We start from the raw sequence: 15,638 nt of genomic DNA on the forward strand, positions 1-15,638 counted from the left end.
GGGGCATATGGTACCTGGATATATCCAGGTCTCCTTAACGACTTAGGTGTTAATTTTTATCTACGGATAAGAGTCATCACAAACTAAGTCCTATCCTGGTCTTAACCGGGTCATCAAACTTAGAAGTTAACAAAAATTTGTTGACCGTGGTTCTTCTTTAAAGAGCTCGGGATACGGATAAAAGTTAACGCGATCTAAGTTTTTTCGAAATAAGTTCCTGGTCTTAACCGGGTCATAAAACTTAGAAGTTAACAAAAATTTGTTGACCGTGGTTCTTCTTTAAAGAGCCCGGGATACGGATAAAAGTTAACGCGATCTAAGTTTTTTCGAAATAAGTTCCTGGTCTTAACTGGGTCATAAAACTTAGAAGTTAACAAAAATTTGTTGACCGTGGTTCTTCTTTAAAGAGCCCGGGATACGGATAAAAGTTAACGCGATCTAAGTTTTTTCAAAATAAGTTCCTGGTCTTAACCGGGTCATAAAACTTAGAAGTTAACAAAAATTTGTTGACCGTGGTTCTTCTTTAAAGAGCCCGGGATACGGATAAAAGTTAACGCGATCTAAGTTTTTTCAAAATAAGTTCCTGGTCTTAACCAGGTCATAAAACTTAGAAGTTAGCTAAAATTTGTTGACCGTGGTTCTTCTTTAAAGAGCCCGGGATACGAATAAAAGTTAACGCGATCTAAGTTTTTTCAAAATAAGTTCCTGGTCTTAACCAGGTCATAAAACTTAGAAGTTAGCTAAAATTTGTTGACCGTGGTTCTTCTTTAAAGAGCCCGGGATACGGATAAAAGTTAACGCGATCTAAGTTTTTTCAAAATAAGTTCCTGGTCTTAACCAGGTCATAAAACTTAGAAGTTAGCTAAAATTTGTTGACCGTGGTTCTTCTTTAAAGAGCCCGGGATACGGATAAAAGTTAACACGATCTAAGTTTTTTCAAAATAAGTTCCTGGTCTTAACCAGGTCATAAAACTTAGAAGTTAGCTAAAATTTGTTGACCGTGGTTCTTCTTTAAAGAGCCCGGGATACGGATAAAAGTTAACGCGATCTAAGTTTTTTCAAAATAAGTTCCTGGTCTTAACCAGGTCGGAAAACTTAGAAGTTAGCTAAAATTTGTTGAACGCGGATCTTCTTTAGAGAGCCCGGGACACAAATAATGTTAACTTGAACTAAGTCATAAAAATAAAAAGATAAATTGTGACCAAATGCATACAAGTATATATATAAAACTGGCTGAGCAAGATGTCTCGAGGCGGAAACGCCCCATACAAAAAAAAAAAAAAATGCTCAAAGTGCGTAAACGAGGAGCATCCTAAGCCCCATCAGCTGGCCCCTTGGAGGTCGCGGTCTCGCCCTGTTCCGCCGCGGCAGAAGCCTCTCCAGTCTCCGAAGGAGGAGCCTCCTTATTCAGGCGGGCTTGAAGCCGCGGCAACAGGAATGCCCAGAGGTCCGACGGCATGAAGGAGAAGTCCGCGTCCGGATTGTGGGACCAGCAGTGATAGAATAGGTCCTGTAAGGACTGCTCCGACACGACCCGCTCGTCTTTCAGGGCGGCCTGGGAGGTCTGGACTTCGGCCTTCGCCACCTCAAGGTCTGCCCGCGATGCGGCCAGGGAGTTTTTAAGCTCTAGGTTCTCGGAGTGAAGCTTCTCTAGCTCGGATGCGGCCAGGGAGCGTTTAAGCTCTTGGTTCTCCGAGCGGACCTTCTCTAGCTCGGCTTTGGAGGCCGCCAGGGCGTCTCTCGCCTCCTGAGACTCCTGGAGGGCAGTCTGGCGATCTGCTTCCAAACCCTCGAGCTGGGCCTTGGTCCTAACGATGCCTCTATAGGCGGCAGCCATGCCCTGCAAGAAAAGAATGATAAATTAGCAAACTGGAAGGAGAAAGGCGGCGTGTGAGTGTCAAAGCCTTAGAAGAAGGGGGCACTTTACCGTTAAAGTCATGTCCATAGCAGATTCTATAACTCGGACCGGGCTCGTTGTTTCGATGGCCCAGAGCTCCTTCTCCCTGATATTGTAATAGTGGCTGACGGCGTAGCTGGCCGACTCGTACACCGTGCCCCGGAATGCTTCGGGCATCTTCCTCAGAGCCCGGGGGTCGACCGGGATACGCACGTCCGGGGCTGCCGCGGCCAGATTCCCGACCTCTATTACCCCGTCCTGGGCGGCCAGTGGAGATCGTTGGGGTGGCGGATGCATGAGTCCTGTCCTGGCGACAGGGAGGTTCGCCCCCGCGACCTGGGATGGCGGGTCTCTCTCCTTCTCCGTAGCTAGGGATTTGGTGGAGACCCCGGTCGAGCTCTTGGACTCGCGAAGCCTCTTTAACCTCGGCCCCGCTGGGGGATTCCCACCGAACACAACGCCCCGCAGACTATTCCCGGGCTGAGACATCTCTTCTGCCAAAGAGCAAAAAACACGGTTATTAGCAATCATACAGAAATAAAGGCAATAAGAAAGCAAATACTAAGGGAGCCCTACCCCCCGAGCTGGAAGAGCCTAGGACGATTATCTCACGAACTGGCGAAGGTTCTAGGTCCGGTTCTGAATCGGGGCTGGACTCTTCTACGTACTGCCTAATCCCCGGAGCGTAGACGCCCCTCTGGAGCGCAGGCCACGTGCGTAAATTGGTCCCGTACTCCTAAAAAATGGCCGACCTAAAGGCTAGGGTATTATCTACTACTACGGTACCCTTGGGCCGACTCTCTTGGTTGTCCAGCACGAGCTGGTCAACGCAGTGGAGCAGAAGCGTGTCCAGGTTCGGATTCCTTGGGTGACGATGGACGAGCTGCCTAGGGTTGAACCTAACCAGCCGGGGGTCTGCAGTGGCCCTATCTACGTTCTTAAATAAGTAAGAGTTACCTTGACCGGAAGGACCGGCGGCTGCTCCGGATTGGGCCCTCTCCTCGCTCATCCCCTGGGCGACCTCCAAGTTCCTCTTCCTGTTCCTCACCAGAGGAACTTCCTCACCTTCTTCCTCGCCTTCGTCATCTGCGACCTCCTCCGCGACGATCGGCCTGTTGTCGCGGGCTGGGGGAGGACCCCGGGGCCTTTTCAAATTCAAAGTCTGATTTGGGAAAATCAGCTTGCAGAATACCATCGCCTCGTCCGTCACGAGCACGCGGTAGTCTTTCTCACTGGGGGGCAGGTTCGCCAGTGTATCGTATTGACCCCCGAGGGTCACGGACTTTTCGGTCCTCGAGTAGATGGCTGCAAGGTTGGTTGAAATCAGAATTGGAATAAGGGACGAGCTAAAATAAGATAACCGTTAAAAGGCGAGCTAAATGGAGGATTACTTACGAGGGCGGTTGAAATAATGATGATCGCAGTTTCGGAACCCAGTAGACATAAAAAACTGGTCTTTGAAGTCGTTTGGATGGCTCGGCAGCTCGATCACTGCTGCTGTGTTAGGGAAGCGGGTTAAGTAATAGAACCCGTCGCCTCGCCCCCGCTGGTCCGGGCTGGCTTTGAGGCAGAAGAAATATAGGATATCAGCAGGAGTGGGGACCTCCCACTCATGCTTTTGGAACAAATACCTCAGTCCCGCCAGCAGACGGTAGGAATTGGGGGGGAGCTGAAATGGGGCCAACCCCACATAGTTCAGAAAATCAGCAAAATACTGATCCAGGGGGAGGAAGGCCCCTGCCTTGAAGTGTTCCCCGCTCCAGGCCGCGAACGACTCGTCGAGCGGCGTGCAGCTCCTCTCCCCATCCGCAGCAGGTCGGGCGATCACGGAGGTCTTCCCCAGAGGAATGTTGTGGTTAAGGAAGATTTTGGTGATCTTTGCCTGGCTGGTTATCTTCGAGACGATTCTCTCCGCCTCGAAAAACGCGTCAGGAGCCACCTCGGCCTGCTTCTCCACCGCCGGCCCAAAGTGAGGAATTGGCGAGCTGGTCACCATCGCCTTTCCTTTATCCTTCTGGGAGGCCGAACTTCCCACATTCTTCTATGGCAGATTTCTCTTTGGAGCCATCTGGTCGCCTATCGAACAAAAGAAAACACTTTAGAAAAGGCGACCCAAGCAGGAGAGTGAAGCAAGTATTAAGTACACGAGCTGGGGTAAGCCCAGCCCGTGGAGAGTGGTGCCACGCGTTCCAAGGAACACGCGCCTATGCCCTCAACAGATCCCAGATTACTCGGAATTCGTGTGTCAGATGGCTCAGAGTAAAAAAATTGCCTTGGGGGGAAAGTTTCAACAGGCAAGGCGTGGCAAAACCGCTTTTAAGGCGTATTCCCTAAGCTACCCGGTTTTTGCACCCAAAGTTCCTAAGGATCCTACCCAGAAATTGTTCCTAAGAGAGAATCGTGGAACCCATGTTCTAAGGCGATGTCCCATGGCAAGTGTGCCCTAATCTAAGAAGGGCCATCACCCTCCATATCCGCGCGACCCAGAAAACCTCTGCATGTGGCTACAGTAAATTTTTTTACCTAGGCTACAGTGGCATGCTTTCAAAAATAAACAGGGACAGAAGACTTACAGTATAGGGTTGGATGGTGAGCGAGGTTGCTGCGCTGGTAGGAGCTTCGTTGGCACAGTCGTCTCCAAGGCCTTGAAGGAACTCGCACGCTTAAGCTTCGTGAACGGAGAAGATGAGAGCAATGGAAATGAGGGTTTTGTTCTTCGGAAGGTCAGAGAGAAAAGAAGGAAATTTGAGAGGTTCTGAATGGTAAGGTGGCCCGTGCGTGGGATGACCACCCCCTTTTTATACAAGGGAGGATCACGTGTAAAAGGCTCCTGGGAGACCCTCCACTCGAAATGTGAAACGACGGCTGGACAGTAGGCTAGGCCATTTAATGCGGTTCTCGTAGAGTGTACCGTCGCCACCCACGGCGTTCCACGTATCAGACGCATGCGAAAAGCATGGAATGCGAAGGGTTGTGGGAGAAGTCTAAAAGCTCCTACTGTGGTCTCCCATATCTGACGTCATGGACCACGAGCAGGAGCTTGGGGGGCAGATGTACGCCCTGGCTTTCCCACGGGCTGTTTAGCAGGACGATCCTCGGACTAAACATGATTTAGCCCGAGGATCCCACAGGCCAGAGGCTTTATCTTCAGGACGGGCCCTTTCTAGCTCGAGGGGATGGAGTTTCCTGCTCCCTCTTGTTGTTCCAGGAGCTGGGAACAACATCCGGCGACCACTGACGGATCAGCTCGGGTTATGGATTGTTCCGGCAGCGAGCTTCTCAGGAAGCTCTGACCCTATGGGAAGTCAACACGCAAGATAAACGTGCATAATCCTGCCATCACGTGTCCGATATCCCCCTGACTTCTCGGACACGCAGCAGGAACGTGCGTATTCAGACACCCACGGACGGGTTGGGCCGTGCGGCCCATTGTTTCCTTCCATACTGATTAGACCACACTTGTGTGTCAGGTTTAGGAATTAATCATGAATATCACAGACTTGATATGACAAATGGAAAGGTCACGGGATGACCTCCCTACCAATTTCCAGGTGCCTTCTCCTATAAATATGGAGACCCTGGGAATTGATAGAGGTTGGAAAAAATAGTCTTGTAAGAACTATATATTTTGTAAACCAATTACCCAGAAAAGATCAATAATATTGACTAGTGGAGTAGAAGGATTTTAACCTTCGAACCACTTAAAAACGTGTTTAAGGTCACCTAGTTCTTTTCACAAAGATTTCATATCTGCGGCGGTTCTACTTTTAAGTACTAATCTCTTTCTCTTCCTCTCTTAATTACCTGTTGCCGAAGAACCGCGTCAACAGGTATTATATGTAGATAGATATTATAAATATTAAAAAATATAGATAAAAAATAAATAAATAATCTTATGTATGGTATAATGTAAAACTTAAAAATAAAATAGAAAAATATGTATTTTTGAGATGTATTTTAAAAGATAGAATAGAGCACCCATCAGGAGTGCTCGACTGACTTTTTAATTATGCATGTTAGATTAAGCATAGATATTCAAATATTATCATTCTCTACATAACATAAAAAAATCTTTTCACTATTACCCCAAAATTTAATCTGGTCTAAAGAGCATGAGACCATGATATTGCTATGGGACACCATACTCTTATTGGTACAATTCAGATTAAAACATGTAAATTTAAATTTGTAAGGATCAATGTTAAATTATACATCAATGTGATGTGTGGTGCCCCGCTGCCTCTTTATCATGTTTTGATTTAATATTTCTAATGGCCTCTTTTGGTATTTGGTTAGTATAGTTCCCAACCAGCAAGAGTATTTTGAAGGTCACTTTGGTCTAACCAATTATGTATAGTTTCATGCTCCAAACACAAGACTAAGCAGCAAATGTCAGGTCTCATCTCATAATTTTATCAATACACAACTTAATAGCATTATCACTAGCATTTAGTAAATTAAGCATTATATGCACATAGAAATCCAAATATTCCCGTAATAAATATACATATAAATAAAGTGTTTGTTTTAACTCTGTTGTCATACGGAATTAAATGTGTGTAAGAGATTTACAGTAACCTAATCCTAATGGCTCCAGAGCTTCATTAAAATTCGTAATTCTTACAAGGACTCTGCAAACTTGGGAGCCTCTAAGTCCAGCTCTTGTCTCATAATACAGTTCATTAGCCAATCACTGCTGAATGTCCACAAGCCCTTCTTTGCAGCTAATATTGTCTCTTCCATGTCTTCTTCACAAGCCACAAATATCGTTTCTGAAGCTTCCTTTACTTGGCTCAACCTACTAACAACCTGTATTTTGACACAAAAATAAGAAAAATGATAAATTTATTAACCATTTACATCCCATGCGAGAAAATGCTCAACCATTTTTTTTCTCAATTGAAATAATCAGCAGAGTCCATATCCACGTTTCTGGCAATTGACTATAGCTCTAAAGTTGTTGAAGAAAAGGGGACACTTTATCCCAAGAATCAAAATATAGCCTGAATTTTTAACAAATTGGAATAAAAAAAGCCCATCTTTTGAATGAAAAAGATGCAAGGTAAGATATTGTTTAAAAACAGAAGTTGATTTTTTTACTACTAGAAGGGGTATACTTGTACACCATTATGGTTTTAGCATAGTTTTATTTTCTCTATAGTGCACATTATGGTTATGAACGATGTATTAAGAGATGAAGTGAGAATTCTAGACAACTAAAAGAATTATTGCCATTATAAGGATGCTAAAGTAGTTCAAGGCTGAGTAGGAGAATTTAAACATACATTTGCACCAGCAGACCTCACAATGGCGGATAGGCATTTAGCTGAGGGCTCAACATGGGTAGCCATGCATACATCATACCCTTTAAGCAAGCCTCCCGGGTTAGCTTTTGCTCTAAGAACTGCACTTTTCAATTCAGTTCTGTACTTCAGCACATATTCTTCGTCATTTAATATGTAAGGCACTTCATCTGCAAGTTAAGATGCTTTTTAGTACTGAAATCATTTTTGAGCATTTGAAACCAAAAACTGCCAAGTCCCAACTCACCTATAAATCTTCCTTGTCGGCAGCTTTCTTTTAACCAACAGGGTGAGACTATCCAAGCTCTGAACAATGGATAATGTAACGTAGTTAGCAATTATGATATGTAGCTGGCTAATAATATGTTAAGAGGTAGACTGAGATGACAAAATAATAGAGAGAACTGAAAATATGGTTGCTGGTACAGACTTCCCACATTTCTAAAACAATGAAAAGAAAATAGCAAAGCCAGTAGATTTATACATTCAATGTCCAAATAAAAGAGAAAATGAGGGAAAATTTGTTTCATGATATACGTAAGATATCTCTAATGAACTTGACAATCAAATAAATCAAGAAAATTTTATGAGATGATACAATAGAGTACACAAATGAAAGTATTAAAAGATACAGGTTTAGGCAGTACTAATACGGACTGGACCACTAACCCTGAGCAGAGAGCAGTGCAGAAATTTAAAGTTTTTCTGACTTTTCCGGTGATAATGTGAGTGCTTGCACTTCCATCAGATGTAGTGACACCACCAAGGTCAGCTATTACCTATACCAAATAAAAGTTTCAACACAACATGTTAGAATGAAATATGGTAGAAGAGGAATTCTCATGCCAACAACCCAAATAAGCTGCTGTACCTTTCCAAGGTGTGCCTTCTTATTAGCATCAGCAATATTCATCAAAACTATATTATAACCTTCAGTGTGTGGGTGACCTTTCCCAACACAAGCTTCTGATATCGTTTTACCCATTGCACAACCTTTAGCATTATGTTCGCAACCACAAGTAGAACAATTTGATTGAAGTCCATCCAAAGATTTATTTTTTGAAGCAGCCACAGGGCATGTTTGGTAAGAACAATCATTTCTGCTACTTTCCAAAGCTAAATCCGAGACAGAAGATAACTGGCAGCCAACTGGATGGCTTCCCTTTACTTTCTTTGACTTCAAGGAAGATAATGAAGCTTCCCAAATCCTTTTTGCTCCTGAACATTGTGTTGAACAAGAGCAGTGGTTCACATCAGCATTGTCTCCAGTCTTAAATAACTTCCTAACACAAACCAATTTGCTTGACAACTTTGACTCCCGTCTAGAAAAATGAGGTGATTCTGTGTAACACCCTTGTGTTTCATCCAGCCACTGAGAATTTCCTGTCAAAAACAAACCAAGTTCAAAAATAACTCTGATTGCAAATAATGGCTTACTACTAATTTTTGCTTTGCATGGGAAGCAACATAAAAATAAATTGACACCATAGTAGTTATGTCCTATTCAGGTAACTGAAACATTACAAGGTCAGTATTAATAATTCAATCTTTTGGACATATGCTTAAAGGTTGGCTATCTTGAGTATCTTCTTCATAATGATCCTCATGCTCAGGAAAAACATCCAAGTCACAAATGGGAATGAAAATAATACCAAATATCGTGGCCAAGATGGTAAGAAACTACAAAGTAACATATTGTGAATTCTACCTACCATGTAACTTCTTATCTTCTCCTGGACATTCCTTATCATTTACCAGCAACTTAGGTTGAGAAGTTTCAGTTCTGGAAGCAATTTGCTCTATTGTAGTCAGAATATTGTTGCCCTCCATTGGAACTCCAAAAGGGGGTTTTTCAATAGCAGCAGAGGATGAATTTCCATTAGGATGTAATGGAAAAGTCAATTTCAAAGGGTCCGCAGAGTGACCTGCAGCTTCCTGCTTAAGATGTGAAACCATAAGGGTTGAACCACCAGGTAAACATAATGCTTTGCGGATGTCAGCTTTAATAGGTAACCTTCGAGCTTTACCCTTTACATCAACCTCTGCGACTGATACAAAACCCTGAAGTTTCAACAAAATTATATAAAGGAAAAAAAAAATCAAAGATAATGTGACGATTGGTTCTTATTGAAGCACATGATATAACAAGTAGAAGGTTACTATACCAAACCAAAAGAATCAATGAAGACAAAATTAGCAAATTCAGTTGGTTATGTTTTACAATTGTAACTTTCAAAGAGATGAACACTTATAGAGAGAGGTGTGACTTTGTACACTTGGGGTTCTGTTGGAAGAGGTCTCTTCAAAGAACTGTGTGATCTCAGTGCTCAATATTCTCTTTAGTTTTAGTCATTGTGGATTGATACTGCATTGGATGTAAGCCAGCTGAGCCACATAAATAATTGTGCTGTTTTTCTTTATTGTTTTAGTTCGATAAATTGCATTAGACAAAATTTCTTGCTAAGTGGTTGTTCTGATTTAAAGATTTTGTTCATTGGAGAAGTTAATTTTATTTGGTAGCAAGAGTTAGATATACAGGAAAAATAAAAATTAGACATCATTGTGAAGAGGATGACTTTCACTATAAAAAAATAAAAAAATATAATAATAATAATAAATTAATTCAATGAAAATTTGTTAAAAAGAAAAACCTAAACAACCTGCTTATGCCAAAATCCTTCAGATTCCTTGTCTCCCCAACACAATATTGAGCAAACACCTACACTCTGAAGCCTCTTTCTTAATTCCATAAACAGAATACGACCAAATCCCTGCAAATGACTAATCCAAATCAGTTATCCCAATAAGATAATTCCAGGAATGAGCTCAAAAATCTCTTTTATAGTAAAACGAGTGAAGAAAAGAGTAAAAAATTCCATAGAAGTAGATAAACCAATTCAATGATAAAGAGCAAACCAGCAAAACAATAAATATTATGTATTTTCATTATAATACAAGCATAGATATCTCATCACCCCCTGTCAACATTCATAGATCCTGGCATAGTGCCTATGTAAAAGTTATAATTTAGATATTCCCCTTTTATCAAGAGTATCAGAAAACAGTATAAAGAAAAGGAACAAAATAGAGATGTATGATACAATTGAGAACAAGGTATTAGAATGCTGGGACCACACAAAGAGAGGGAGAGAGTGGGGTGCACACTGCTGAGAGAAGAAAATGGTGATAGTAAAGACCTTTCGTTGGTGGGCAGAACTAACAGCAGCTAGAGGAATCTCAGCATATTGCGTGTCAGCAGGAACTATTTGATACGTAATTGCAGCTATAATCTGTATTTGGAGGGAGGGATTAGGAAATAACATAATTGTTACAACTTAAAACTAATGCCAAAATTAGAATTCCGTTAAGCTAAATGTTAACCGAAACAAAAATCATCTAGTTCTTTTAGTGTTACCCGTAAGCAAGAAACATGTGTAGAAAGCTTACCTCTCGTAGACCTCCTACAGACACAAGAATTAAAAGCAGCGAGCAATATTTCCTGCAATAATACATTACATACTTAATAAGCATCATTTTAATTATATGTTAAAAGCAAATGTAGCACTAGTAATCTACAACACAAAATGAAACTCCCATTACCCATTTGTTACACATTTTTCCAAGAACAACGATTGCTTTCCAGTATTCGCAGCATAATTCATTGCAGGAAGTTCTGTCGCATACATCTTAAGCACTTCCTGCGAAAACCCATGTAAAAAAAGTTATACCAAAACTGAGTTTTTAATCTTCGATACCAACCAAAACTGAAGTCTTGATTCCCCATATGTAAATTTTACCTGAAGAAATGATCTGCTAGAGTTATTAACATCTTTCGGATTAACAAGCAAAAATGAGAATTCTCCCTCATGAGAGACAACCCTCTCCCCATCCTCCTCTAAACATGCCCAGAATCAGCATCTCACAATCTCTAATAACAAAAAGAAAAGAAAAATGAACTTTGATCACTTATCAAGAACATATTTACCTCCTTGGCCAGATTGACAAGCCCCTATATCAATCTCCTGGTTCTTTTCATCGGCGTCTTCTTTCACTGAAACAAACACAAAAGCCTTATAAACACAAATCAAAATTAACATCATTGCCATCAGCTAAGAAAGAAACTCGACCATTACCCGAGATTCTAACTTTAGCATTTCTATTAATGGAGATTTGAAGACACTTTTCATCAGATTCACAAGTGTATTTATTTGCTTCCACTGTAACCTCGCAGCCTCCTGCGACCACAAACAAAAGAACAAATCGATTAATACTCCACAATAGTCATTTTCGCCATTAGCGCGTTAGATTTAAAGAACTAGGGTTTTGGGATAGCGATTTTACCGATTGAGATTGGGGAGGGAAAGGTTGCCAGAGCGGTCTTCTTTAGTCGCGCCATTCCGTACTCAATGTTTCGAATTGAAATCTTGGAAAGAGGGAGACGATTATATATAGGCGGGAAAAGAAGGCATTTTCTTAAATATCTGTATTTCCTGGGGATACTTTTGTCTATTTACTATACGTTAATGAATATTTACGCGCGAGGCTGAAAGCATCAATGAAGATTTATAGGAAGATATGATTTGTACACTAGTAGGATTTTTGGGTTTTTGGTTCATCAGGTTTGGATTTTACGGGTTTCGAATTGAGAAAAGTGGTACTGAAATTTATCCTAAATTTTTAGGCTTTTTCGGGTTTCGGATTTTATTCAGATTCGGTTTCGAGTTTGATCGAGTTGGGCTGGGCCATTTGTGTTTTGGGCTCGAAAGCCAAATTTTGCAAAAATACTATTTTTTTACACTTTTTTCAATAATACATTTTTTTAGATTTTGGGTTTTATTTTAGGTTGGACTGGGCCAATTGGGTTTTGGGCCAAAAAGCCAAAATTTGCAAAAATATCATTTTTTTACACTTTTTTTCAAAAGTACCATTTTTTTCGGATTTCGGGTTTGAACCCGAACCCGAGTTTTAACAAATTTCAAACCTGAACCTGACCCGAATTTTGTCGGGTTCGGGTCGGATTTAACCCGAATCCGACGGGTTTTTCCAAAAAATGGGTTTTTGAGTTGCGGGTCGGGCTAGTTTGCAAATTTTTCAGGTCAAATGTTCACCCCTATAAAAGACTATTGATAGTTGGCACCTTAAACTCCCAACACCACATGAATTATCGTCTCATGATTAGTTAATGATAATCCATAATTTAAATGAGACCTTATATTAAATTGCATCAATAATAAGAGTATGTCACTACTTGTGGTGTTGGACAACAGTAATACTCCTTGGCAGTAATTCTCTTTGTAAAAGACTGTATTGCTTCTTTCTTCATACTTATAATTGATTTTTTGGATTTATATTTTGTAAAATATTTTAAATATAATTCTAAACTCAATCAATAATTTACCAAATTAATAATTTAAAACAAAATTAGATAAATTCTGCTCGAAAAATACCAGTAACAACCCTCTTTTATTTCTCTTCCCACCTTATTAATAAATTATTTTTTAATTAAATAACTATTACTAAAAATATCATTTTAATATATTAACAACATAAATCTGTTTTTTAACACGCCTAAAAAATCATTAAATGTAATACTTAAATATTAATTAGTTTATAAAAATTATTTAATATTGTTATTTTATTAATGATTATCACTTTAATGAAATAATTTTTTAATTTTAATTGAAAGCGTCAAAATAAATTATTTTTAAAATAATAAATTGTAAATTGAGAATTTTTTTATTAGTAGTTGATAATTTTTTACAAATAGACGATCAAGCATAAAGTAGCTCTCTGTTTATCTCACTCATTATTATGCTCTCAAGTGGTAGGATCTATCCCACTATTATATTATCAAGCTACAATAAAAATATATATTTTTAGTGTAATTTTTGACGTTATAATTGGAATAAAAAAACACATTATATAATTAAAATAAGTCCATATTTCACAATAGCAAAATTACATTCTGTTTTGACAAAAAAAACACACACACACATAAAATACTTATTTATGTTAATTTCATATCTATACTACTTCACAAAAAGTAAGTCAAACCTTTGACTCAAACTAGCTACGTATACACAAGAAGATCGTATCAAAGAGGCAGAAGAAAATGGTCCAAGTATCTAAGACCATCTTCAACGCTCACATACCTCCAATTCACCACATTCAGCATCCCAACGCTCACTTTCTCAACTCTACCGCCTCCCCCAAACCCTATCTTCAAATCCGCCACTATTCCACTCCCAACAATCCCGGAAAAACACGCCGGCGTAGGCAGCTCCGCCGAGAACCACCCCTCGCAACCGGCCGAGAGTCCCATCTTCCCCTCGCAATCCATCATCGTAAAAACCCCACTCCACCCCTCCAGAACCACGTTCCAAACCACCTCCACCGCCTCAACCACTTCAGACGCCGCAGCCGCCAAAACTGCCGACTTTTCTTCGTTGGCTACTTCCACGGCGAATTTGAACACCCCGTCGGCGGCGAGGTCTCGGATTGGCTTCGATACGGCGGCGAAGACGTCGGCATTATTATTTCCAGAAGATTTCTTCCTCTTGGTGGAGACGTTGACGGTGAAGACGAGGTCGTCGAGCGATAGACGAGGCTTCGACGGTAGTTGACGGCGGATGGCGGCTGCGCTTGCGATGGAGTAGAGGCGTCTGTAGGGTACGGCGGTTAGGTTGTGGAGGTTTGACATGGAAGAGAAGTGGGCTTGACAGATGGGCTCCCAGAGGTTGTTGGAAGACATGAAAGCCGACCACGAGTTGCAGACGCAGGAAGCCAAAGCTAGGGCTTTTGGGTCAAGGTATTGGGAGATTAGATTGAGGACCTCCCATGGCGGTGGAGAATCTTGTTCAGTCTCCATTTTTCGTTCTTCACAATTTTTTTTTTTTTTTGTCGTTTTAAAGATTTATTTAGAATCTTGTTCAGTCTCCATTTTATTTTGTCGTTTTGGTCGTGGGAGGGTTTTGGTGCTGTGTGGTTAGGTATACGTGGATGGCATGGGGTTTTCTAGAGCGATGGCATGTGTCAAGAGCGAGGACATTGCATGGATATTGGTTGACACGTGTGACTAGTGAGAGGTACTGCCGAAGTACACGTGGCGGCGTGAGGCGTGGAAAGTGCTTTGGCGTGTCTACGATATCCTTTTGTAACTAAAATACGACAACAAACAAAGCATGGTAGAAGAAATAAACGACAAAGAGAACATATTACAAAAACGACAGGGAAATAAAGAAATACGACAATATGATTATTAACAAATGATCATGGATAAACTAGCATTAAGTATCAAGAAACGACAATTAAAAATTTAAAAGACTTATAAGTCACATGCTGATGCTGAGATTAGGTTTCGCCCCACCACAATGTACAAATTATAGCATGGAATTAGTAATAGAGAAATGACTACAAATTATTAGAAGAAAATATTATTTTTTTTTATTTTTGTCAATAAAAAAAGTTATTTTTAAGATAAGAGGTAATTCCATTTTATATGAGATTTTTAATAGAGTGCAAAAATATGACTTTTAAGAATTTTCATTTTTATGGGTTTATTTTCCCATATTTTTGTAGAAAAGTTGGTTTGTGCCATAATTTCACCCTTAATCAAGTTTTATTAATTTGAAAAGATATGTTTGTAATTTGATTATTATTTTTTTAGCTTATTTGTTTTTTTATATAATTTTATATTAAATTTTTCTTTGGTTGTTTTGCAAATTTTTTTTTAATATGAATTATGTTTAAAATTATTTTTTATTTATAATAAACATTTTTTTTAGATTGTATGTTTCTTTTTTTAAATCTTGGGTAAGGTAACCGGTTACTTAATTGATATTTGATAGTTATGTAAAAAAATCACAGAGCTATGTTAAATAACATGTACTATGAGAGGTAACCAGTTATCCTGAGAGGAGTAACTTTCTGTCATAAAAGGGGTAATTAGTTACCACAAGAGAGGTGACGGGTTACTAATATTAAATATAAAAAGAAACATCAAATTTGAAGGAAAAAGAGGAAGACCACAAAATGAAGAAGAAGTAACTATGATTTTAGTAACATAGTTAACTTGTTACCATAAAGAACCCAGAAATACACACACATCAGAACGTGAAAGTTACCAGTTACTCCCAGAAATATACACACAAAAAACGTGAAGGTAACCGATTACCATAAATCTGAAGATAGAAAAAAAAAATCAGATCCACCCCTTTTCCCTTTTCTCCCATCTTCTTCATATAATTTTCTTTCTAGATTTGAATGTTATCATCAGGGTAACTGGTTACCCATTTACGTTTTTATATTTTCATTAGTTTTCTTTTCCAAATTTTGGTGTTCCTATAAGGGTTATAGTAAAAAGAAAATGCTGAAAAAATTGATTTAATTTTTTTTACATATAGTGGAAATTTTTAAAAAAAAATTACAATAATAAAATA

At 39.9% G+C, this 15,638-nt stretch overlaps 2 protein-coding genes across 2 annotated transcripts; both read right to left on the bottom strand.

Annotated features, from left to right (window-relative positions):
• Positions 1-6,386: 6,386 nt before the first annotated feature.
• Positions 6,387-11,692, bottom strand: LOC133831569 (uncharacterized). The gene is made up of 14 exons (XM_062261936.1): positions 11,542-11,692; positions 11,334-11,435; positions 11,186-11,251; positions 10,998-11,095; positions 10,801-10,898; positions 10,648-10,699; positions 10,398-10,490; positions 9,861-9,971; positions 8,913-9,261; positions 8,072-8,583; positions 7,870-7,979; positions 7,448-7,506; positions 7,183-7,370; positions 6,387-6,706 (listed from the first exon to the last, which is right to left on the bottom strand). Exons 1-14 carry the CDS (start codon positions 11,594-11,596, stop codon positions 6,518-6,520), a joined length of 2,082 nt encoding a protein of 693 aa, XP_062117920.1. The 5' UTR covers positions 11,597-11,692; the 3' UTR covers positions 6,387-6,517.
• Positions 11,693-13,118: 1,426 nt separating this feature from the next.
• LOC133829506 (probable F-box protein At5g04010) lies at positions 13,119-14,557 on the bottom strand. The gene has a single exon (XM_062259217.1). It carries the CDS (start codon positions 14,066-14,068, stop codon positions 13,295-13,297), a length of 774 nt encoding a protein of 257 aa, XP_062115201.1. The 5' UTR covers positions 14,069-14,557; the 3' UTR covers positions 13,119-13,294.
• Between the last annotated feature and the right edge of the window lie 1,081 nt (positions 14,558-15,638).

The sequence above is a fragment of the Humulus lupulus genome, chromosome 4 (assembly GCF_963169125.1).
Source record: "Humulus lupulus chromosome 4, drHumLupu1.1, whole genome shotgun sequence".
Lineage (NCBI taxonomy): Eukaryota > Viridiplantae > Streptophyta > Magnoliopsida > Rosales > Cannabaceae > Humulus > Humulus lupulus.